The following is a 25,313-nucleotide window of genomic DNA, read 5'->3' on the forward strand; positions in this document are numbered from 1 at the left end:
GGCGGGGACGGGGGGGCCGGGGCCGGGGCCGGTGCGGGGGCGGGGGCCCGGGGCGGGGGCGGGGACGGGGGCGGTACGGGGGGGCCGGGGCCGGTGCGGGGGCGGGGGCCCGGTGCGGGGGCGGGGGCGGGGACGGGGACTGGGGCCGGGGCGGTACAGGGGGGCCGGGGCCGGGCCCGGTGCGGGGGCGGGGGCGGGGGCGGGGACGGGGGCGGGCGCTCACAACTTTCTCCAGGCAGAAGCGCGCCGGGTCCCAACTTTGTCTAAACTTTCACTTTCAGCGCCGCGCCGAGCCGAGCCGCGCCGAGGCGGGACGGGACGAGCCGGCAGCCGGGGACCCGCGCGGGAGCCGCCGCCGCCCCGACATGCAGCCGCCGCGCCAGCTGTTCGCCAGATGAGCCCCCGCCCGGCACCAGCCCGCGTCCAGCCCCAGCCATGTATTCCCCCTACTGCCTGACCCAGGTAACCCCGCCCGCCCGGGGCCCGGCCGGGCTCCGCTGTTGGCTTGTTGAGACCGGGGTGCCCCGCGCCCTGGCAGGGCCTTTGTTGCGCTCGGGGCGCTGGGGGGCCGCGGCAAATGGCGAGTCTCCCAGTTATTGCAAGAATTAAAGACGGGGGGGGCTGGGGTCCCTTGGGGGGAGGGGCTGGGGGAGGGGATCTGGGGTCCCTTGGGGGGAGGGGGCTGCTGGACCCGGGGGAGAGGGGAGGGGCGGGGAGGGGGTCTGGATTCCCACTGGGGATGCGGGGGGAGGGGATCTGGGTTTCTTTTGGCCCTGCGGGGGACACCCAAGTGCAGATGTGATTTAATCGGGGTCTCCCTCCGGGCCGTACCGCTCTGAGCTGCTGGCGTAGGGGCTCTGCCTGGGGCCGGGGGCTGCCTCGCGGCTTTGTTTGCTGAACCCCCTGCCCCCAGCTGAGGGAGCCCCGACGTGGCCGGGGGAGTTGATCCCACATTGCTCTCTTTGGCTGGATCCCTTTCCCAGGGAGCCACTGGGCGCTGGCCTCGCACCTTTCGGTGTCTCAGTGGCGCACAGCAGTGGGCCTGGGGGCAGCGGGGCCGGGGCGGTGGTGCGGGGACACAGGCCCCTCGGGGCAGAGGGAGTTTGCATGGCTGCACTGTTGGGGTTCCCATGGAGGTCAGTGCAACAGCCCAGGGCCGGGCAGGGGCTGCACAGTGTGCCCCGGGCCTGGCTGGCTGGGGTGGGGGCACTGGTGAGCCGCAAGCTGGGGGGCAGAGAGCAGATCCGGCTGGCCTGTTCACTGGGGCGGCCCGGGGGCGGTGACAGGGGCACCGGTGGGAGCTGCAGCTCAGTGCCCCTTCCAGCCCTCCGACAGCTCTTTGCACTTTCCCCTCAAATCCCTTAAATGCCCCCCACCCGCGCCTGGCCCTTTGCAGCCGGCCCTGGCCTCGGCTGGGCAGGGTGTCAGCGACCGGGAGCCGGTCCTGCCTCTTGGGGCCCAGAGCCAGGCCCAGGCAACGCTGCAACTTCCAGAAGCCAGCCTCGGGCCCCACCTCTAGCCCCCCAGCCTGGCCCGGAATCGGGGAAGCAGTTACCAGGGGACCAGGCTCCCGCTCGGGGGGCGGGGGGAGGAAGTAATGGCTCTGATCCCCTCTCCCAGCTCAGCTTCTGAGAGGGAACTTTGTCCCTACCTCCTCTGTGTCCTTCCTTCTGTGATATTCCCCAGGAGACAGTGGGGGGAAGGTCAGGGAGCCCCCTGGACAGACCAAGGCAAGTGAGTTCCCGTTAAACTGTGAACTGGCTGAACTGGTTCTTTTCTGACCCATCAGCATTGCTGTTTTGTTTGGGGCCGACCCTAAATTCATCCCTCAGTCTGCAGACAATTTCGGCACTGCAGTATTGGATGCTCTTTTACTAACCCTGTCGGTAGAAATCTTTGGTATTGTTTATCAGAAGGGTATAATTTCAGCCCTTTCAATATCTGATCTATTTTTTTAAAGCACCAATTTGTATAGTTCAGTGTCATTAAATATTTTTATATCTTTGTCAGTTACAGCTTGGTTTTTTTTTCCCACATAAAGCCACTCGGCTGTACAGAAAATTGCTTTCATTTTTTAGAAATAATAACCCTAAAATGACACGGTCCTTTTATTGTTTTAAATTCCTTTTGCTTAACTAGTGGGCCAGGTCAATAGCTGGGGCTGGGAGCTGCCCGAGAAACAGAAATGGGAGTCTCTTTTGAGCCAGGCATTTTTCCTGTTATATTTTCCTCCTTTCCTCTTTGCCATGCTGGCTGCAAATAATGCGAATTGCATTTTTGAGGTTTGCCATGGATAGATCTTTCTAATTGGCTGTAATTTCTGTGGTTTGGGGCAGTTCTGGACAGCCCCATGGTGAAGCTGTGCATAGCTCTTTGCTCATTCGATGGGGAGAAAGATTTGGGGGAAAAATGCAGTTGTATCCGTAGCTGGGCATGTTTTCCTTTCTGTGACCAGCAGTAAGTCAGTCATAAATGGAGCAGACTTGTATTGTTACTGGTTGTGAAAGAATATAATGAATTCGCTCTAGTTCTGCCTTCTTTAATTTTGGATTTGATGGGAGTGTAGTAGAATTACTACTACCGTGCGAATGAGCAGTTGGAATTAGAGAGGTGGAACCTCTTCTTTCTGGGGTGTTTTTTAACTCTGGCAAGTGACTCCGGAGAGTTACTGGGTGAGCCGCCTTGTCACAGTATTTTTGGTTTATTTGGAGGCTGTTGATGGTGCTCTATTAGGTCCTTTCCCCACCAGTAGCAATTACTACCAGTACCTAATACATGACTGGCAGGTTTAGGTATGGAAATAAGCACCTAGTGCCTAATGTTTATGGATAAAAACTTCCTTATGAATGTAAGGTATCTGGCATGGTATGGACATTCCTGTAATTATCCACACACATATGTACATCTGTGGGCACTGACACACATGTGATACAGACACACAGTATAGAGCTTGCATTTAGATTCTGTCAATATAGATCAAATAAATATTTTTCTTAGCTAGGTTTGGAGTTACATCCACTGATCTGGAACGTAATGCTTTGTGTAGCAATATTTATATATTAATATACAACTTGTGTGAACACAAGTGTTATACTTCTTATATTTAATAATTTATATAATATAATACTATAAATTACATATACACACAATACCTAATATGCTTATTTAGCAAGTTAGAGATATTAGGTATAATATCTATAAAATAGAACTATTCTGCCCAAGATACAGTGTGTGTCTGTATATGTCTGTGTGTATATTGTGTGTCCGTACATATTGGTGTGACACCAGCACATTACCTGGCGGTATGTGTGCAAATGTAAATTCACATGTAGGGGAATTGTGCATCTGTGGTGCGTGTGTATAAATACATAAAATTTCATACACGTGCATATTTTTGCAACACAATGCTGTGTTGCTTTACATACTGTAATTTAATGGTGGAGATCTTATATTACATCGGAAGTGTACAGCAAAAAAATATTTTGCGCAAACAGGGTTGTGGATGAGCATTTTATTTATCAAGGCATCTCGCTTCTCACTCCGCCACTCCCCACGGGGCTCTAGGGTGCTATGCGAACAATTAAAAGACAGTTGTTACCAATAAAGCAATAATTGCAACATCGTTCCGTACAAACATTACGTGGATTAAAAACGAAAAATAAAATTAAAAAAAAAAATCAAGCCAAAGAGGTTTAAAGTACCCAAAGCCAAACTAAGTGGGGGTCATTTAATTAACTAAAAAAAGTTGAGACAACAGCCAACTTCGTTATAATTTCATGGTGTTTCGTTAATTGGGCAGGAAACCCTTTCTGGGGTAAGGTGAGGAGTTAAGATGGAATGTTGCTTCATAATCCCTGCCCCATCCTCCAGGCCAAAAGGCGAATTTTTTTGTACTATCACAGGCTTGGAAAAATATTTTTATCACATTTTATTTATTTATTTTATGTGCACATGTGGGTGCCCCTCCATTTCTGCATCCAGTAATTAGCTAGCATCAGAGCCTATATTTTACATACAGTATGTGTGTGTGTGCGCGCGCACCTATATTTCTGTATATTTATTTAGCATTAGCGCCTGTATTTTTAAAGCCTATACATCTACATTGCAGTCGGTCCTGTCTGACTTTCTGTGTATATAATCTTAGAAACGTGGCTAGGTATTTTAGCATTAGATCTGTGTCTATCTAGCCACGGAGCTTATAATTATCAATGGTTATATGTATCTTAACAGCACGAGAACCTCGCTCTTTCCCTCCCCTCCATGCGATCGATCTGTCTTTATTTTTCACAAACTTTCCCAGCGAGGCCCGCCATTTCTGGGATAAGTTTCGGAATATTTTTGGAGGGTTCTTTTCTTGCATCTGTTTGTTTTTCAGCTCCTCTGTGTTCGTCCCGTCCTTGGGACCTTGCCAGCCTGGAGAGACCAGTTTCGTTTTTGTCTCAGGGAGGGAAAACCCAGCTTTCTTTTTCGGACTCACCCCTTGTTTGTGCCTAGTGAATTAAACCCGGCCTGGCAGCGTCCCTGCTGCCCATCTGCCTTTGCCTGGCTCTCTTCTGAACTCAGTTCCCTGGTTTCAGTTCCCGGAGCAGTGGATTTTTTTCTTTAACTCCCCCTTTTCTGTTGTTAGTGATCTAACGCCAGCCCCTGGCCCAGCTCACGCAGTGCTGGCTTTCCCGCTCCCTCCCCTCGGAGAGAGTCCCAAATACTGGACCTCGGTCGGAGCCAGTCTGAACTAGGTTATTGTTGCAGGTCCAGTCTGCATCCTCCCCACTCCCACACCGGCCTCTGGAAGTGATTTCCCGACCCGGGCGCTTGGCGAGCCCAATCCTGCTATCATGTAGGACCCGATCCTCTATTGGTGTAAATTGTTGCACGGTAGTAGCTTATGCCAAGGGTGTATCTGGTCCCGAAAGACTGGCTGCTGCCTGCGGTGGAAGCAGTCTGGGGCCTAGAGGTTGCAGAAACGTGCTGAAAGTGGGGAAGGTCAGGTCTGGAGGAGACTAGAGAAGAATTCCACATAAGAGCTTTTCAGGAGGGGCCGGATTGTCCTGGGCGGAGGTGAAATAACTCTCCAACTTTGCCTCCTGTGGCGCTTGGTGCCACTTGCTTTTTAAATGGCCTCTGCTCTGCAAGCGTTGATTTTATTATTGGGTGAAGGAGAACTCTGGACCGCTTACCCCTCCGTCCGATTAATGGTTCTCCCTGTTCATCTGGCCCCATTCCAGCACTCCTCAGCTTTATTAGGGTTGTTATTATTGTTGTTATTATTTTTTTGTGTACCACCATCTCAGGGTTTTCTTTTTGGTGGAGATTTTTCTCTCCCCAACCCCATCGACGTTGCAAATGTAAAAGGAAATCTGTCTCTGCTAGCCAGGAGGAGTTGGAGGAGCATGCTGCAATAGGTAGAAAGAAGTGGAGAAGGAGAATGTATGTGCCTGGGAGAAGTAACAGGTTATGTTTTTATTTATAATAGTTAATAATACCTAACTTACATAGGCTTGTCATCGGTAGATCTCAAAGCACTTTACGTGGGAACAGAGGTGTATTGTATACATTACTTTTCCTATGTGCATATCACCAGTGTGTGTATCTGACATACCCACAGAGACTTCTTAAATTTGGTTTGTAGTGTGTAATCAATATTATTTTTGTATGTTTTGTGTGTATGTTGTACGAGGTGTCTGTAATATACAAGCATAGATAGAGGTATTCACACTTATTTATTGTATAGGACCACTCATTAAGAATTTGGATATGTCTGCACGACAGCGATATTTTGAAATAAGATATTCTGGAACAGCTTGTTTCAAAATAAGGCTGCTACACACAAAAATGCATTTTGAAATAGCACTTAGCCACTTCAAACTACAGCATCTACACACGTAGAGCCTGTTCAAAATACAGCCATTGGGCACACTGTGGCTTATTTTGAAATCAGCTCTATCCCCGTCTACACAGCACCTATTTCAAAATAGCTATTTTGAAAGAGGCGCTCTTCCTCGTAGAATGATGTTGACCAGTTTTGAAATAGGCTAACTGTCATTTTGAAATTATTTCGAAGGAGTGGTTGCGCTGAGGAGGTGCTAGGAGAGTTATTTCAAAATAATGGCTGTTCAGTCTAAATAACTTTGCTGTGTAGACGTACCCTATGTGCGTACGCTGTGCATAATAATAGGTATAATATATAATTGTATATAATAATAGGTGGCCCTGTATGTAGCATATATATAGTGTATTTATATAGTCTAATCACATCTGCACCCTAATCGCTTATACAGTAGAACCTCGGAGTTACGAAGACCGGAGGTATGAACAGACCAGTAAACCACACACCTCACTTGGAACTGGAAGTGTGCAGTGAGACAGCAGCAGGGACAAAAGAAGAAAGAAAAAAAGCAAATCAGCCCATACGGTGTTAAATGTGAGCTACCAAAAAAAAAAAAGGAAAGTTAAAAAAAAAAAAGATGTGAGGAGGTTAGGCGACTGGTTCTGTGTTTGTTTTATTTTAATTAAGATGGTTAAAAGCAGCGTTTTTTTCCTGCATAGTAAAGTTTCCGAGCTGGATGGAGGCAGCCTTCCGTTGTGAGCTTTGTGAAAGAAGAAGCATAACGTTTTGTTCAGAGTTACAAACGCCCTCCGTTCCCAAGTGCTCGTAACTCAGGTTCTGCTGTAGGCCGTGGGTTTGCGTGTGCTTAGTGAATATGCAATATACATGTTTTATCCTATTTACAGTGTGGCTGTGTGTGATACCACATGTACAGAGCCTGTAGGGTATAGCGGGGTGAGCAAAGTTTGGACTTTGGGCCCCACTTTTCCTCCCTGCAGTTAGTGCCCCCAAAACCTGCCTGATGTCATCAAAACCGACGCAAATGTTGGCTGTGTTCATACGAAGCAAAAACCATAAAACGTCTTTTGGGCGGTGTCAGAGAATCAGTCTGCAGAATGCAAAACCGTTGTGAATCGGGATAGAAGTGTGAGCGCCCAGACCGAAAACCAGGAACAGATTTCGACATTTTTAATGAGGGGAATGACCCTGAGACTCAGCAGCCAATTGCGCTGCCTCCCCCCTTGTGAAATGTCCCCCCCCGGGGGCCCATGCCCCACTTTGCACACCCCTGGAGTAGATCACCAATACGCACGTGCGACAGACACATATTATGGGTTTGTTAGTGCGTCGTGTGGTTTTGTAAACACATGCACACACGGCATGGGATAGTATAGGTTTGTGTGTCGTGTGAATAGGTACACACTATATCCCTTATGCATAATCCCCACACAGCAATTGCACACACATGAGAATCTCTGCCCAGATGCGTGTGTGGAACATAGAAACATGGGCTGATGTTTGTACCACTGGCCGGTGACCTGAGGCATTTCACACTTGCCAGTGGTGCCCTGCAGGAAGACTCATGTTGGCCACCTAAAGTCCCTGGAGAAGGTGGGCTTGAGGTGCAGGACGGCAAGTATCCCCAGCTGTTCGGGGTGCTCTGGGCCGGTGCATAGCATCCTGCCGTAAGTGATCCCGTCCTACTAACATAGCCAATCCCACACAAACAAGGGAGTACCGAAAATGAGTCTAGTGGCAGGGTATGTGTCTAATACAGAATCCCCAGAACTGGAGGGGGCCCCAAGAGATCGTCCAACCCAGCAGGACCCGGCACCATCTACACCATCCCTGTTAGGTGGTTATACAACCCCTTAAGTCGTCGACAGCCACCCTAGCATATGTGTGCATGTGTCATATAGCCGAGGTGTTTCACCAGGGGCTTCAGAGAACTCTCCGTTTTCTTACCCGTTACAAAGACAAGTTCCCCACCTTCCATAGTTGCAGAAATTCCCCCCATCCCACTTCACTTCATTTACTCTTCCCAGAGGTGGTTTAACGACAGTCGACTCCCTCTTTTTTCCTTTTCTTTCTTGTTTTCTCCCCCCCACAGCCCACGATACATGCACCCTATTTGCTCATTTCTGCTTCAGAATCTGACAAAGTGAGTCATACCCCTGAAAGCTCATGACCTAGTCAATGAAATGGTTAGTCTGTAAGGTGCCACAGGACTGCTTGTGTGTGTGTGTGTGTGCACGCGAGTGTGAGAGAGAGAGAGAGAAGCCACAGACTAATACGGCTGCCCTCTGAGACAATGTCCTCTATTAAAGCAATTCGTCGTTATCCATTCCAAAGCCAGTTTCCTTAATAAAGCTGAATTCTTTTCAGCCCCCTTTAAATGCATTTTGGGCTGTCTGGCTGTTTAACACTGGAAATTCGGGGTGGATTTTTGGATGAGTGACTTGGTGGCCCTCTAAGAAAAGGGATGGCACTCAGGCCTTCTGACCCCCTAAAACTGAGGCGGATCTTCGGGGAAATGTGTTTTTCGCAGGACCATCAAGGTGGCGTGTGTGTGATCAGTCCCTCTTCCTGCATCTGGTTGTATTTCGGAAGATACTGGCGTACACACACAGCGATACTGTATAATTTCCTAGCGGTGCAGATGGAAAATCTGGCTTTCATGCTCCGTAGGTTGGCCTGCTTTGGAGGCATCTCCTGGTCTTTGATCGAGCAAATCCTTGCTCACCTTTTCCTTGACTGTTCTGCAAGTCGATTCTGTAAACCCTCACTCCTGGACACAATCATTTGCGGGCCTGGCTGGCATTCCTGCTGGGCCTGCTAGCAAGCACGGGCAAGCTGTATTCCTTTAGAAAATCACAGAACTAGGTGGCCGGCGTGGGCCCAACCGACCGAAAAAACCTGCGAACAAAACGCTCGTGTGTAGTCCAAACGCAGTGTGCTGCTGGGAGCCATTTTGCACTATGGGTTGGACTTGTACCTCTTGATCTTCTGAGCAGAATTAGTCACTCAAGGAACTCTTGGGGCTAAGGGGGGAGAAATGAAGCTGAAAACTTGTTTCAGTCCTTCTGGGCTCTAGCTAAGTTCCCGGGAGTTTTGCCAGTGGTCTTTTCTAGAAAAACGTCCTGGAAAGATTGCAGCAAAGAGCTGGTTTTTTGGCATTTGGGGGGGCAGGAAAAAAAAAACGGTTCAGACTGTCGAGGATGTTAAGATACTTGCAAGGGAAATGAAAGCATAAAAATCCATGCCCACATCAAAGAATGGAACAATGAGCTGAACAGGGAGAGTGAAATTAGCACAGCCTATAAATAAACATTTATGCAGTGTTGAGACAGTATTCAGGTGAGTTTACAAACAATTCATTAAGAGATTTATAAACTTTCACAGTTTGGGGCTATCAATAGAAACTTAATTACAAACTGTAAACAACTTTCCATTTTCATCGGAATGACGATCCCTGGCTTCCAAAATGGGCTGGTTCTCAGTTTCTTACGGAGCAGTATTTTTTTTTTTGCATTAGAAAATGGAAAAAAAAAAAAAGATCCACCCTAAAGTTCGGTTGTTAATTTTCCTTTTCCTTTGCTACTTTTTTTTAAAAGTAGGATCGCTCCTCGGAAAGTCTTTTGCTGTTGTTGTTATTTTTGTTGCCCATTTTTATATTTGACTGTGCTCTGGGCACTGGGATACTGTTGCTTAATTTTGCAGGCGAACACACTCTGCATTTTGTTTTTTAAGGAGCAATGGTCCGTAAAATGAGAAGTTAGCTAGCCAATGCAGATGTAATTTTTTGGGTGCCTCTGTAAACTACAGATGTCTGCAGCTAATCTATGAACAGTTACTGCTCTCTGTGCATCGTTCACAGTCAAAACGGCAAGGCGTGACTATCTACAGTACACACACTCAACAATACAGTACGTATTTGTATGGGATCTCTCTGTCCTGTACATCAATAGCTGTCAATAGAGCCATGTGCCTTTTACACCAGCGGAGAAGCTGACCCTGCGTGATCTAAAATGCCAGGTGGGACTCATTGGGGAAGGTGTGGTTTTCCGAACGACGGGTCTGCTCAGATCCTTGATACATGAGTTTCGTCAGCCTGCCATTTCCAGGAACTTTTCTGCAGTGCAAAGGATGGCCTTAGCGCAGCGTTAAGGGTGAGGGTTTTCAACAGGGCGGCTGGCCAAATCTTGCGGCCTTAGAAACATCACTTACTGAACTCGGGCGGGGGTGGGGGTTGCTCTCAGAATTAAACCCAGATATTTATAGTGCGTTGCGGAGTGGGTGGACTCACAGTATCCACAAGAATCCCATTGTGCCATGGAATTCTGATGGTCATTTTTAGATGATCTAAACAGTAGTGAGCGTGTGCGGGAGTACGGAAATTCTCACACTCAGGAGCACTTTTATACAGAGTAAAATGGAAGTAAACAAACGCAGAAGCTGAACAATGCAAATGCTTTTCTCTTTCATTTCCATTAAAATGTATCTGTGTTGTTTTTGCATGTGCACATATATGTATATATATATTTATGCATATACATCTGTATATTAAAAGTGCATATATGAAATATACAGTCAGTGTGTCGATACTTGTGTGTGTGTGTGTGTATAAAATTTATGTTCTATTGTAGCTCTGTATACTTGTCTGCATATTATCTGTATTGTAATTTGTGTGTTGTACATGTACAGAAAGAACACACATAATATACAGATGTCAACGCAATATATAGCACGCATCTATTTAGAGATGTGTATTGCGTGTATGTCTGCGTTGCTGTTTTGTGTGTGCATTTTTCCATGCATGTCTGTCGTATCGGTATATGAAGTACACAGATAACCTACAGCTATAGATCTAATTGCATACCCATGGGCTGTGTTTACAGTAGAATCGTCTGTCTACAGAAGTTACTGTTGGAAGAGACGTTCCAACAAAACTTCTGTGGACCGATTGCATCTACACATAAAAGCAGAACAATCTTTTGATCTGCTCTGTTGACAAAAGGGCCCCTCAGAACGTCTGCACGGCTCTTTTGTCAACAGCTTCCGTCGCCAAAGCTCATTTTGTACAGAGATGCTCCCTGAATTTTGTCGGCAGAGCCCCAGCTGTGTCGACAAAGCTCTCTGGTGTAGCCCTAGCCATAGAGTAGGTCTCCACAGTAGCCTTACTCCGAAACAAGCTATTGCGGAAGAGCTTATTTTGAAACACGGCTGCTACACGCAAAAATGCGCTTCGGTATAGCGCTCGGCTATTTCAAAACACAGCGTCTGCACACATGGAGAGTGTTTCGAAACAGAGCCATTGCCTGTGCCGTGGCTTATTTTGAACTAACCGTGGTACCCGGCCTAGTTTGAAATACCTGTGTCTGAAATTCCTCGTACAATGAGGTTTTACCAATTTTGAAATAAGTCAAGGTGCTCGGAGAGCTTTTCCTCAATAGCTTTGCTGCGTTGCCCTACCCGGGTAGAGTAGGCTTCCATTTACAGACTCGTATGGTGGAGTCGTGCGTAAATATATATTTAAAGGAAATGATCTCAACTTCCACCCTCGCTGCCCTTCCCCAGATGTTGCCACATAGCGGGGTGCGTTGGGCTGCGGACTGACGGACTGTGAGGTCTATTTTGTGTTTCCGCTCCGGGGCCATTAGTCTGCATAGACGCGAGCGTGTGTTTGTGCATCTGTGTAATCTAGATGCTGAAACCTTGTTTATTTGAGCTTTGATTCTCCGAATAAGTCCTTTATCCCGAATGAGGTCATGTTCCCCTGGGTCTGCTAACAGCGTCAGAAAGCCCCCAGCTTATCCAAGCCTCTGCTTATCCAAATTAATTTCCCGGCCCCTTGTGTGCCTCGGGGAAACGAGGCCTCGCGGTGGCACGATGTGGCCAGAGGCTGCTCGCTTGGTTGGTTCATCTTCATTTAGGATTTCTGGATTTCGGGTTGCTCCGCTGGCCTCTCCCTCCCTAAACCGGGTTTCCAGACTGCCGAGTGCAGCAGACCGGCACCTCAGGTGGTGTCTGTCGTGGCAGCTGCACTGGAGAGCTAGGCCAGCTGACCCCAGCTGAGGATCCGGCTCCAGGGCCAACACGTCTCTCTCGTCCCTCTGCTTTGAGAGAGGAGTTTGCCAAGTGAGAACGTTCCCGGTCCGGGGGAGGGTGGGGTGGGGGTGGTGTCTGGGAAGCATGGTGGAAAGGTGTAAAACCAGGCCCGGCTAGGTGTCCCCAGCTTGGGCTTAGCAGCATAGGCCGGAGGTCCTTCCTTACCCCGTAGCCCACTATTCTCGCCTTGCCTGAAACTGACGCCACAAGCCCCTTTTTTCCATCTGATGCGACAAGTCTGCCTGACTCCTCTCTCCCGCCACCAGTGAGCTCACTCGGGCTGGATTTCTAGAACTCGCTCTCCCACTTCCCTCGCTGCCTTTGACAGGGAGAGCTAGCAATAGCGTTCCCTCACGAGGCCCCCCGCCCGCTGCTGTACGGCCTGCGTCCCAGAGTCCCACCAAAACATCCACCGTTCTCTTCCGTTCTGCGCCGAGTGCAGCTTGCTTCGGGTTCGCGTAGAAAAGAGGAGAGCCCCGTTGCCTCTGTAGTGTTCCGTATTCTCCCACGTTTCTGTTAGCTGGATAACTGGGGCTCTGCTGCGTATGGAGGTCAGCTTTTAAAAGAGAGGAGAGGGCCAGTGCCTCACATTGTGTTAGCGCAGGTTTCCGCAGCAAAGTTATTTCGAAATAACTACCCTGTCGCCATTCAAACTAGCGGTCGGCTTCTTTCAAAATCGGGAGACCTCATTCTAGGGGGCATAGCGCCTGGGCTGCGAAGGCCGGGAATCGCGCCGATTTCCAAATAAGCCACCATGCAGCCAGTGGCTCTGGTTGCAGAGAGGCTCTGCGTGTGCAGACGCTGTGTTTCGCCACAGCCGCGTGCGGTGTCGAAATGCGTTTTTGTGTGTAGCAGCCTTGTATCGAAAAAAAGCTGTTGTGGAGCAGCTCTTCCGGAGCAGCTCATTTCCGAATCAGGCTGCTGCGCCGACAGCCCCTTAAAGTGCAATAGCGTGTCAGGTCCTTGAATACACGGTGAGTCGGTAGCTGCCGATACAGATACACCCTTAGTTCAGTGGAAGCGGGGTGTTCTCTGCCGAGTGGAGAGAGTCCATGCAAATGAGGGCCAGTGTGAAGGAGAAGCGGTTTAGCAAGGGTGGTCACCTGTGTGCGTGTGTCTGTTGGGGGCGAGAAGCTTTTTGGTTTGAAACGTGCCTTCGTTATCTAACTCTGTTCGTTTAACTTTGGGCGCTTTTGTTTGGTTGAGTTTTGAGAGCCGTGTAAATTATTGAGCAGGCCTGGGACTGTCGAGGGGAGAGAAAAAAGAGAATTGGGGAGGGGGAGAATGGGAAGCTGAATAATTGATGGGAAGCAAAAAGCTTTCTTGGAAGAAGCTGGATGCCAGCTCAGTCCCTCCTGGAAAAGAGGGGGCTTGCGTCTGGCTTTTAACCCCAGCCCCTCCCCACCACACCCCGTGCGGTGAAGAACCGCTGCAAGCGCAGAGCGGGGAAGGAATATAAATTTATAATCTGCACCCCCAGGGCAACCGCCGGCGGAAAAGTTGCTCAGTGCCACGGAAACACTCTGCTCCCGCTGCCCCCAAAGCAGATTGCGGCTTGTGGGCCTGGCGTGTGCGGGCGAGGCTGCCAGCGCCCTCTGAAGGCAGGTGGGACACTGGGCGGTGTGGAGCACCTCAGCCCCCGCCTGCGGCACCCAGGAGGTTAGATTCCCGCCGCTGGTACTGCTGTTGTCTAGTGTCTGTACCAGGGTGAGGGGCACTTAGAGGCACCAGGGTGAGGGGCCGTAGAAGCTAGAGGGACAAGGAGGCAGCTGGGTTGTGGGTCCAGCCCCTTTGTGCGCGTGCAGGGCAGGATTGGGAGTGTTTTGGAGTCCGGATTGCGGCTGTTGTGTGCGGCGTACGTGGCCGGGTGAACTGGAATGTGAGGCCGTGCCGCAGTCCTGTCTGCAGGGAGAAACGCCCGGCGGCCGTCGTCTGAGTTGCAGGTGGCTGTGACTGTCACGTATTGACTCTCTAACTGCCTGGCCGGGGTGTATGTCCGTACAGTCGGCGTAGGTAATGCGGGGGCAGGAATGTAAACTTCTGCAGAGCCACTATTCTGCCATCGGACTTCTCTCTCTCCAGGAGTGCGTGTGATGTATCCCCCTCTCTCGACACATTGGCTGCAGGAGAGTACGGTAAACCTCACCTAGCACCCTTCACCTGTCGGCCTCCAGGGGCTTTACAAGGAGGGTCAGTATCACCCTCGTGTGACGGCTGGGGAAACCGAGGCCGGAGAGCCTGCCGAGCACAAAACAAACCAGCCCCCTGCAGCACTTTAACAAAATAATTGCTTAGCTGAGGAGCTTTCCGGGGCAGAGCCGCTTCTCCAGGCCAGGACCTACAACGGGGCCCTCTCTGTGGCTGAGGCGGACAAGCTGGCAAAGCTGGGCTCAAACCCGAGTCCAGTGCTCGGTCCCCCGGGCTGTGCTGGGGCTGCGTGGGAGGGCGTGGCGCTCAAACGCTCTGCTCTCGCCGGCGGCCGAACTCTGCCTGTTAAGTTGTTCTCTGCCTCTTCTCTCGCCTACCTCCGCGGCCGCGGCCCCGGCCCCTCCGTCAGCGCAGCCGCGAAAGCCCGGTGTGCGGTTTGGTTTTGGTTTGTGACCATGTGCGTTCACGAGCTGCCCGGGGCTGCTGCCAGGCTGCGAGGGCAGCGCGGAGGGGCACGTTTCCAGCTCAGGGCTGGTTTCCGTGGGGTGGCAAACACCTTCCCGCCTCCTACGCACTCCCTGCCAAAGCCGGTGCTAATAGGCAGTTAAATCTGAGCGGCCAGAGCCACACGGCCAGCCCCCCCCCAGCGCTGACTTCCTCTCCGATTAACCCTCGAAGAAGCAGGCCGGGGCTGATTGGAGGGAAGCTGCAAGTTGCCGCCCGGTAACCTTAACTCCTCGGGGACAGCTATTTGCCAGTGACTGGGGGGGTTTTTGACGACAAGACTGAGCCAGGGTGACCCCTGGAGATTATCCCTCAGCCCTTGCACCCGAGGAGGCGGTGGCTGGCACGGCTGGTTCGCCTGGCCAAGCGCGGGGCCGGTTATGCTCCGTCACATGGCGGCCGGGAGTCTGGTAGAGGGGTGGGCCGGGGAAGGTAGAGCTCAGCGTTGGCAGATGAACCCTGGGGAGAAAGGGAGGCTGCGAGTTGGGAGGTGGTGTGTAAGCCTCCGCCAGGAGCAAAGAGCTGGCTGGTTTTGGGGCGGGGGGAGTCTGGCACTGGGGGTGATGAGCGGCCCGTGAAGAGGGCGTGACACGCTGACCCTGATGGGTTTGCTACTCCTGCGCGCCATTTGCCAGCTAGCTTGCAGGGCCTTTTCGGCAGCGGGATCTGCTCCCAGGCTCAGCCTTCTGCTCCGAGCGCAGGCAGAACGTGTCTGCAGCAACCTGCCCTTGCGCCGGCTCGGTGGCACCCACGTTCCAGGGCCGGTACCCGGCCCCCAAGCAGCTGCGGCCTCCTGGCGTTCTGTGCTGTGGGGCAGTGCATGGAGCCAGGCCGTAGCAATATGGGAAGCCTTGGAGTGGGGGCCAGCCCCTAAAGAAGGCTTGAGCCAAGTAGGTAAGACCTGGTCTGAGCCGCCGGGCAGCTCCTGTCACCCTTCCAAAGTGAGGTAAGAAGAAGCACAAAGAGGCCAGATCTCTTCTTGGCTGGTTCTTTCCGGGCTAGCTGACCCAAGCCATTTTCCCACTCACAGGAGCTGGGGGAGATTTGTCAGATTAACTTCTTTTCCAGCAATAAATGTACTTCTGGGGAAGCGGAACCCTTTGTGACTTGCAATAGAGAGGGAGCCATGCCAGTCTATGTACTATCAAAACAAAAAAGCAGTCAAGTAGCACTTTAAAGACTAACAAAATAATTTACTAGGCGAGCTTTCTCACCGGGAGCTTTCTGTCCCATGAAAGCTCACCTAATGAATTATTTTGTTAGTCTTTAAAGTGCTGCTTGACTGCTTTTCTATTTTGTGACTTGCTGTCAGTTTTACCAAATTCTTTTGCTTTGAAAATTCATCCCCACCCCGCCCGCCCACTGGCAATGTCGTTTTGATGCCTCTGGAAGAACTGGGACCTCTCTTTTCCTTCCCAGTGGCTTTTTGTTTGAGCCTTTCTTTGACTTTTATTGAAATCTGCTCAAAAATGCCTAAAAACGGTGGAAAGCAGATGTGCGTTTTTAAAAACATCACTGACCGAACAGCCTAAAAACGTCAGTGCGTCTCGAGCAGAACGGTTGGATTTCACAAGCGCACGATGCTTCGTTCCACCCGCCGCCAATTCTTCTCCCGCCTTTTTCATTAACTCCCAAAATTTGAAAAAAAAAAAAAAAAAAAAAAAAAAGGAAGAGTTGGGGCCGAATTTCCCTCCTGGTTTTCCAGACTTGGCGATGGACCGAAACATCCAGGCTTTGCCCAGCTCCGCTGCTCGCCCTGCCCTGGGGAGCTGCAGTAATTTTCGAGACAAGCAGAGCATGCTTGTGGATTTGCGAGCACTTTGAAACATCGCTGCTTGACTGAGCCTTAACTATGGTCTCTCCTTGCTTGGCTGTGGCTGTCTGCTCACGTAGCCGGCTAGGGCAGCGCAGGGCTGGGCTGGGCTGGGCTGGGCTGGGCTGGGCTGGGCACCCTCACACCGAGCCACAGGAGGGGATGGGTTGTTACAGTGCCAAGGGGCACAGGCCGGGCTCGTTCGCTCATGCTGTAGCACTGGGGCCTCTTCCTTCTAGAAGTCCCCAGTTCATTCCCATCTGCGTCAGTCAAGTTGCTGAGCGCCAACGCATGAGCCAGTCCCTGGGAAGCCGGGTGGGTGATGGGGGAATTGGCAGCAGAAGGCGCATGGCACCCCCGTGGCGCGGCGTAGCATGTGGCTTTGGGATCGGTGCTTGTGCCATTGGGTCTGGCAGCCAGCGACGAGGCTGGGGAGAGATGGGGCTGAGCACCCCCTCAGCTGGGTAAGGAACAGCCCATTGCAGCCAGGACGTGAGCGCCACCTCTGGGCTTAGCCCACGCCGCCGCCTCCTCTCTTTATGGACTTCCCCTCTGAAGGGTGGGACGTGCGTCTGTCCCAGCCCCAGTCTGGGGGCCTTGTAGCGTAGTGCCCCTCCCGGGGGGGACATGACCTTCCATCGGCTGGGAAGAAAGGCTCCCTAGGGAAGGGGGACGTGGAGTGCTGGTGGTGGGGGAGCCGTGGGTCAGGACTCCTGGGCTCTCTCCCCAGCTTGAAGGGAGAGTTGTCTCTAGTGGTTAGCAGAGGAGGGGTAGGGATGAAGGATCGGGATCCTGGGGTTCTGTCTGCCAGGGCAGTGTGGCGTAGCGGTTACAGCCGGAACCAGGACTCCTGGGTCATATCCCTGCCCTCCATGCATTGGGTTGTGGGGACACTGATCAGCCTTCTCGGGGGAGGAGGGACTGGGCCTGCGCGGCCCCTGGCGCAGGGGGCCCTGACCCAGGCTGGCTTGAGAGCCCCGTTGGACCAGAGGCACCTGCGCTGGGCCAGGGCTGCCTCTCGCCCTGCGGTTTCACAAAGCCCTTTGAACAAAAGGCCCTGGGTTGCGGGTTGTGGGGGGCATCGGGAGAGGTGGCAGGGAGGGCCGAGACAGCTGGGGCTTGTAGGCCCCTCTTTTGGGGTATCCAGGGGCATCAGATCCGGCGGGGTTCAGGCTCCCTCCAGCCAGATGGTGGCAGATAACCCTTCACAGTTCTGTTGGCATTAGGCTTATGGGGGGGGGGGCCATGACCTTCAAATCCCTTGTCACCACCTGTCAATTATCACAGCTCCATCAGATGGTGAGCGGTGCGCTAGGGTTGCTTGGCAGAGCATCCCCAGCAGCCGGGTCTTGGCCGAGCCGGCTGCTGCGTTCCAAGGGGGGATGTCGGGTGGGGTCAGCGGAAAGGGGGTGACCTCCGGGCCTCAGCTTTGGCTGGGGGTGCAGGAGGGCCTGGCTGGGGCGAAACAGCTGAGCCTGAGTGTGCAGCGGGGTGGATGGAGGCGTGGCAGCGCGGCGGGGGGGGGTGGTGTCTTCCAGAGAGGGAGCGATCCTCCTGCTCGCCAGAAAAATGTCCTGGCCCAGCCCAGCACCCCAAAGGTACGAGAGCGAACGCGTCCCCGGGCTGGGGTAGCACCGGCTGCGGTGCAGAGGAAAGGGGGCCCGGTAGCAGCCCGGCATAGCTGCAGCTTCACCGGCACAGGGAAGAGCCGGGATTAGCTAGGCTGCCAGCACCTCGTCCCCCTGCCTGCAGGCAGCCCGGGCTTGTGCCCAGCCTGCACGTGGCCGCCGGATCCTGCACTGCGTGGCCGGCTGCCATGATCACCCGCACTAGCGCGGCCTCTGCCGTGCTCACGCCAGCTTTTGCAGGGACCCGACGCGTGAGCCGGCCGGGAACATCCCACTCACCCGGCTGGCAGGGCCTACAGCGGCAGCTGGCCCAAAGGGCCAAATTGCAGATAGCCACTTCTGGTGGGGGATGCCGGAGCCGCTGCCCCAGCACCCCGGTGAGGTCTGGGCCTCATGCCCGCGAGGGAGTCTGTCGGGGTAACGCCACCAGCAAAGCCCTTTCAGGGAGAGCTCAGGGGCAGGGGAGAGGCGCAAGCCACTCCCAAAGTCCCACAAACAGGCGTGGAAGGATCCCCGCTTCTCTCGCAGCGTGTGTAGAGGGAGTTACACGATGTCATTTCTTAGGTGTGTTACGGTTGCGCCCGGGGCCCACAGTGCTCAGTGCTGCACGTTAGTGGGCGTATTCTGGTAGTGCCCAAGGCCCCATTGTGCGAGCCACTGTGTATTACGGCAGTGCCCAGTACCCTGGGGTGCTAAGTGCTGCACCTTATTAGCTGTATTACGGTAGCACCTGGGGCCCTGAGCAGCAGCCTGGCAGCTGCCGGGGAGTTTGCCAGTGTCCCAGCTCAGGGGCGGTGGGGGAGGCTCGGAGCCCCCAGCCCAAGGGAGGGCGAGCGGGAGGAAGCCGGAGGCGCTGGCAGGGCGCAGAGACAACCGTTTTAATTCTCCCCTCGCTTGTGCGGGCGACACTTCTCTAGCCCGGCCCAGGAGCCGCCCCCGGGAGTGCCCGCTGTCGCCTGCCTGGCATGGCTGGCCTCCCCACAGGACCTGCAAGGGCTGTGCGGGTGGGACCAGGCATGACGCCCACGAGTTCCCCAGCGGTACGGCGCTTCCATCGGCTGGAGCTGCACTCTGGAGGGGTCTGGCCCCGGATCCAGGGGAGGGGGCTGGGAGCCAGGACTCCTGGGTTCTGTCCCAGCTGTGGGAGAGGAGTGGTGACAAGGGGGTAAACTTCCTTTGGCCTCTGAACACAGCGGGCTAGGCCCTGTCTGCCCGGGCAGCCCCTGCAGTCCTTTCTCCTCCGGTCCCTGCCAGTCCTGCCCCCAGCCGGTCCACTCGATGTCTTTGACCCCCGGAAGCTGGGCCGGTGTGTGTGACAAGGACAGAGCTCCGTCCGCCTGTCCGTCCCTGCCACACAATGCTGGTGCCGGCCGGGTGGCCATCTTGATTCTCCCACCCTCCCTCTCTCTCTCCGCGTGCTCCCTGCCTGCTTTCACCCTATTTCTTCCTTCCTGTTTTGTTCGTTTGCCCCCGCCCTGGGCCGCTTGCCTTTGAGCGGGGGGGGGCCCCAAGCACCCCCTGGGCTGTGCCCCCCCCCGGCGCAGGCTGGCCCCCTTGGCTGGGGCCCACACACTCGCTTGGGAAGCTGCCTCCTTTTCTCGCTCGCTGTCCCATCGCCGACCCTCTTTTGGCTGCCAATGAATTCCTTGCCCCCCCCAGCCCCGGCGTTGGGTTTTGGCTCCGGCTGGGGCTGAGGCTGTGCCGAGCCAATCCCTGACCCCACGGGGCAGCCACTTCGCAGCAAACTTTGTTCTCGCCCGGCGGAGGGGGGAGTGCGGCACTAGGGGGGCGTTGGCAGGCAGGGGGACAGGAGTGGAGGCCTGGCTGCCCGGGGTGTGCTGCTGGCGCGGAAGGGGTGCCACGCAGCCGGGGTGGGCATGGGGGGCCGGGGGGAGGATCGGGAGCCCCTCGTGCTCCCTCCTGCCTGCAGCCGGGTTCTGGCTCGCTGCCGGGCGGCTACAGCTGTGGGCTTGGCCGCGCGGCTGCGTCTCATACTGCAGCGGGAACAGCAATGCGGGCCGTGGCAGCCAATCAGGAGGCAGGGGGAGTCGGGCTGGCCCGGGCCCTGGCGGGGCGCAGGTTTCAGAGGCGCTGGGCGAAGGGCACTGAGCCCCCTGCAGGGCTGCGGCAAGCCGGGCCGGGGACTCTGCCTTGGGCCCCCAGGCCGAGGGGCTTGGCGGGACACCCCGTACTGGGGCGAGGGCGGGGGCAAGGCTGTGTCTCTGCGCCGGCAGGGAGGACAGCCAGCAGAGCTCGCCCCACCTGGGCACAAGCCATTGGCCCTCCTCACCACTCTGTCTGCCCCATGATGCCGAGAGGGAAACCGAGGCACGGCACGAGCTCACGACTGAGCTGAGCCTGGAGCACACCCCAGGACTCCTGACTTCCCATCAGCTTCTCTTGCCCCCAACAAGGAGTCACTCGGCTTTGGCTTTCTCAAGCCTGGCGCCGGCCCAGGGCTCGCGCTCTGCCGGGGGGGCAGTGAGAGGGGGCGTGCGTGGGAGGGAGGCAGGCAGCCAGGCCGTTAGCATTATCTTCGCTGGAGTGCTCCAGCGACTGACCACAAGTCAGAGCTGGCCACTCTTTAACGAGCTGTGGCCTGCTCCCCGTTAATCTAATTACCTGGCCCTTCCCTCAGCCTGGGGCGGAAGCAGAGCGTCCCAGGGCAGCCTGGGCAGAGCTCCCCACTAGGGGCTCACTGTCTCCTGCCAGCCTTGGGCCGTGTGGGCGGGCTGGTGGGCACAGGAGCCCGGGGCTGGGTACGCATCGCCATGCACAAACACGCAGGCCAACTCGTGTGAGCTGGTCATCCGGGGTGTCTCCCACACGCTTGTGCGTGCTCGAGGCCTTTCCTTCTTTGCTTCCCTCTAGCCCGGCGGGTCCCAACAGTGTCCACCAGGACGTGGCCCCAGTTACCTCCCGAGCCCTTCGCGGCCCCACGTCCAGGCCACTTCTACTTCCTGCGCTCGGTTTTACTTCTCTCTCGTTTTTCTCCTGGCCCCTGCATTGCTCTCGCGGACACAGCTGCGGACTCCACTGCTCTCGCTCCTTCCATGTCACAGCCCCAGCCAGCACTGGGGCGGCCACTCAGGAATGATCCAGGGCCCACCCAGCTGGTTAGCGGAGCGCCCGCAGCCAGCAGCACGTGTCCCTTGCTGGTGCACAGGTTCATGAACGTCGGTGCGCATAAAATTTATTCCTCCCCGGAAGGGAGAAGTTAGAGGGAACGCTGGTCCCAGCCCCAGCTGAATTAAAGTCCTGGATCCCCCCTTCCCTGGGACCGAGGGCAGCATTAGCCCTGCTTTGGAGGGAGGGAAACCGAGGCTCAGAGCAGGACATGCCTTGCCATAGGGCACAGTGCAGGTCTAGGACAAGGCACCGTGAGCTGCAACAGGACCAAGCCCCTGCAGCCCTGCGGAGCCGGGGCCTTTCGCAGGTGGGAGGGTCCATTGTGAGGGGTCCCCGGTGCTCCTCCCCGCAACGAACGCGCTGGTTCCTCCAGGGTCCCCAGGGTCCGGAGTTAAACCTTCCAGAGCCCCTGGCTTCCCATGGAGTTTGGGGGCTCAGCGCCTGACTCCCCTGCTCCTGTGACACTGCGACCCTGGGGATTTGCAGCCCTCCAATGAGTTCTTATCTCCCCTTTGTGCTGAGCAAAGTGGACATGGAGCCAAAGCCTTAATCCTGTTAGGGAGAGGTCACCCTGTCCCTCCTTACCCACCAAGCTTCTGAAATGGTCCCCTCGCCCTGGCGTGGCTCAGGAGAGCCACAGCCGGATCCCAGGGCCAGGCTGGTCAAAGGGGTAGCACAGGGAGGAGCTGGGGGCAGGACTCCTGGGTTCAGAGTCCGGGGTCTGTGGTTTAGGATGGGAGGCCTGGATGCCTGGAGTCGGGGCCCCAGCATGGGAGGGGAGAGCTCAGATCTAGTGGGCTCTATTCATGATGCAGCCAAACCTGAGGCTGGGTGAGTGTCCCGGCTCTGCGGGGTGAGGTTGGCGTGGGGTCAAGCGGGAGATGGGCTCAGAGCACCCGGGTTTCCACAGCCTCCTTCACTGGAGGGCAGTGGCTGACCTGGGGCCAGGCGGCCCAGTGGCTAGAGCCATCACCTCAGCCTCTGGTGTGAGTCGCAGGCGTCTCAATGAGAGACATTTGGGCCCAGAGGCAGTTAGGAGCCAACCTCCCTTTGGGTCTTTGGCGCTCTGTGCCTTGGGCCTCAGTTTCTTTCTCTGTAAAATGGGCTCTGACCCCATCTCCAAACCCCTCAGCAGGGTCTCTGTGTTCCCCTCTGCTGCCCCAAACTCAGCCGGGTTTTTCAGTTCAACCTTCAGCCCCGTTCACCTTGGCTCCTGTGTGCAGAGTGGTCGCTGTGAGGAGAGGCAGCCTGGCCGTGGCAGTAAACGGGGCAAACTGCTGCATTTGTTCCTCCCCAGAGCTGGCTGCATTGCAGTCCTCGGGGACCAAAGGGCTGTGTCCGGAGGGGAGGCAGGCTGAGTGGGTAGAGTGCTGCATGGGAGACCTGCGTTCAGTTTTCAGCCCCGCTGCTGGGCGGCCTTGGCAGTGTCCAGTCCCCGTCCGTGCCTCAGTTCCCCCCCCCCCCCAGTGAAACGGGAGGGGGCTCACGCGCGCCTTGGGGGAGCGTTCGGCTTTCGGCGCGTCTCTGGGCGTTGGCCGAAGCACCGGGATCCCTCGGGATCGTCCCACGGCTCCCTGGGGCTTCCTCGCCTCTCTCCCGCGGGGCGCTGGGTGGGTTGGGCTGCCTGAGCTGTGGTCCCCTCTGCGACCGGGCACTTGTAAGGCGGCGCTCACCTGGCTGTGGGGGTGGGGGTTTGTGCCTGGGCTGCGGCTGAAGACAGGGCCCCGGGGGCGGAGCTGGGAGCTTCCCCGGGCTTCGGGAGGCCAGGAGGTGGGAGCTGGCTGGGAGCTCTGCAGTGACGCCTCCCGGGCGGGGCAGCCGGCGGCGAGGGGGCAGACTGGGGCTGGGGGCTGGGGAGAGCTGGGGGAGGGGCGCTCCTCCTGGGCCAGCAAAGCACCTGGGAGCCCGCAGGCTGGCGGCCGCTCCTGGCCTGGGGGTTCGAGCTGGGAGCCCGGACGCCTGGGTTCTCTCCGGCTGCCTCAGTTTCCCCCGCTCCCGGGGACAAGGGCGTTTCCGGCTCAGACCCCGCCCCTGGGCCTCTGCCCCCCTCTCCATGCCTGGGGGGCGTCCCACGGCTTGCTGCCGGGGAGAGCGGGGCCCCCTCTGCGCTGCTCCTGCGCCCCAGCGAGCCACGAGGGTCCCTGCGCGGCCACTGGAGCAGGTTCTCTGCGCTCCCGCGTGGGTCCGGCGCGGCTGCCCGGGGTGAGTGGGGACGAGCTGGTTCTGGCGGGAGTGGGGGATGGGCCGCCCTGCCTCAGTTTCCCCTTTGTAAAACACGGATTCCCTCCCCCCCGGGTCAGGTGATGCCGCGGCCCGGGGTCGCTCCTGCTGCCGGCTGGGCCCTGGGCTCTGCTCTGCTGCCCAGACCCACCGGAGCGCGCGGGCAAAGGCCCTTTAAGACCCCAGCCCCAGCGCGCCTGCGCTTCTGCCTCTGCTCCACGGACCTGCCGGGCCGGGCCGGGCCCCTGGGCGATCCCCGCCCAGGCCGGCGCAGGGGCGCCTGGCTCGCCCCTCGTCCCCTGCTGCTCCTTAGCCAGATGCTGCAGCCGCCCCGCCCCCGGGCTCCCTCCATCGCCCCCCTTCCCCTGAAGGGAGGTGCCCGCGAGCCCAGGGAGCAGGACGCCTGGGTCCCGAGTCTCTCGCTGCCTCGGCCTGCCGTGGCTGCCAGCCGCTGTGGCGAAGGAGCAGGCGGCAGAGCGAGTTCCTTCGCGGGGCCGGACCTGGCCTGCTGCTCCCACGTTCAGCACCGGGGGGGGGGGGCAGGCAGGAGGACTCCTCCCCCTTCCCTGGGCGGGCGGGGGGGAACCGAGGCAGGGTCTTGCACAAGGTCACGTGCCAAATGTCCCCCCTTCCCCGCCGCGCGGAGGAGCTGGGCAGAGTTTGGGGCCAGGCAGCTCCAGCGGCTGCGCCCTCCCTTGGGTGGGGTGTAGACGTGCCGCTCGTTCCCGGATCAGTCCCGGAGGGGGCAGGACGTGGGTCCCGTGTGCGCGGTACAGGGAGCAGCTGGGCTGGCTTAGGCGAAGCAGCCGCTGGCCCCTCTGCAAGGCTGAGTCGAGTGCCCCCCCCCCGGCAGTCAAACGGGGTCCCGCTGCCGTCGCCACACTGGGACCGGGGCAGCGCTGACCGAGGGCCAGGCCAGCCCGGCCCGGCCCGGCACACCCCGGGGCTATTTTCAATGTTCTTTGGCGCAGCCGGGCAGCTGAGCTCACCGGCTGGCCCGGGCCGGTGTCGGCATCAGCCTTAATTGCAGCCCAATGAATCATTCTTCCTGTCCTGAGCCGCTGTCCCGGTACCAGCCACCCCGGAGATCCCCGCCGCCCGCTCCGGGGAGCAGCGGCGCGAAGGGGGCTGGCGCCTGGTTGGGGGGAGCCGCCGCCACGTTCCCCGGGGAGGGCTGGAGGTGGAGGCCCCTTGGGCGGCTCCCCGCCGCACCGTGTCAGTTTCCATGGTGTCATGCACGGGATGACAGCCAGGCCCGGACCTGGGAGCGATCACGGGCTTTTTCCTTTGCGAGTGCAGGCCTGCGAGCCGCCCAAGGCGATGGAAAAGCCATTGGCCTTCGATGCCCAACACCCCCCAGCCCAGCCAAACCTGCCCCTTCCCCAGGCGCCTTTTCCTTTGGCCTGGCTCCCGTCGGCACCTCTCTGGGCCCCGCAGCCCGGCTCCCTCCAGGCGCCCCTCGCGGGCGTTTCCTCCTTCGCACAAGGGCAGGTGGATTTGCTTTTCGCCTTTCTGGTTTGCAAAGCGCCTTCGGGAAGCGAGACGCAAGGCGCGGGGCCGGCGCGATTTCCCAGGGCGCCGCTCACACCTCCGCCCCGACCCGGCGCATGCAGAGACCGCAACCGCCCCGGCCTGGGCAGGGGCCCTCTTCTCCAGCGGCACCCGGAGCTGCTGCTGTGCCGTGCAAGGAGAGAAGAGAGACCCCGTCGTGGGTCCAGCGTACACCTCCTCAGGCACGGGCATCATCGCTGGGTCACACTCGCTCTTGCACACCATCAGGGGCACCATCGCTGGGTCACGCTCAGTCTCGCACACCATCACAGGCACCATCGCTGGGTCACACTTGCTCTCGCACACCATCATGGCCACCATCGCTGGGTCACACTCACTCTCGCACACCATCACGGGCACCATCGGTGGGTCACACTCGCTCTCC

General features: G+C 56.4%; 1 protein-coding gene across 6 annotated transcripts in view; it reads left to right on the forward strand.

Moving 5' to 3' along the window:
* NFIX (nuclear factor I X) overlaps positions 1–25,313 on the forward strand; it is a 124,132-nt gene that overhangs the window by 23,022 nt on the left and 75,797 nt on the right. For all 6 annotated transcript variants that reach the window (XM_074980293.1, XM_074980294.1, XM_074980290.1 and 3 more), the window contains exon 2: positions 282–462. In XM_074980293.1, coding sequence (XP_074836394.1) covers positions 436–462 — 27 coding nt within the window. In that variant the 5' untranslated portion in view covers positions 282–435. The remainder of the gene's footprint in view (positions 1–281; positions 463–25,313) is intronic.

Source organism: Carettochelys insculpta, chromosome 29 (assembly GCF_033958435.1).
Source record: "Carettochelys insculpta isolate YL-2023 chromosome 29, ASM3395843v1, whole genome shotgun sequence".
Lineage (NCBI taxonomy): Eukaryota > Metazoa > Chordata > Testudines > Carettochelyidae > Carettochelys > Carettochelys insculpta.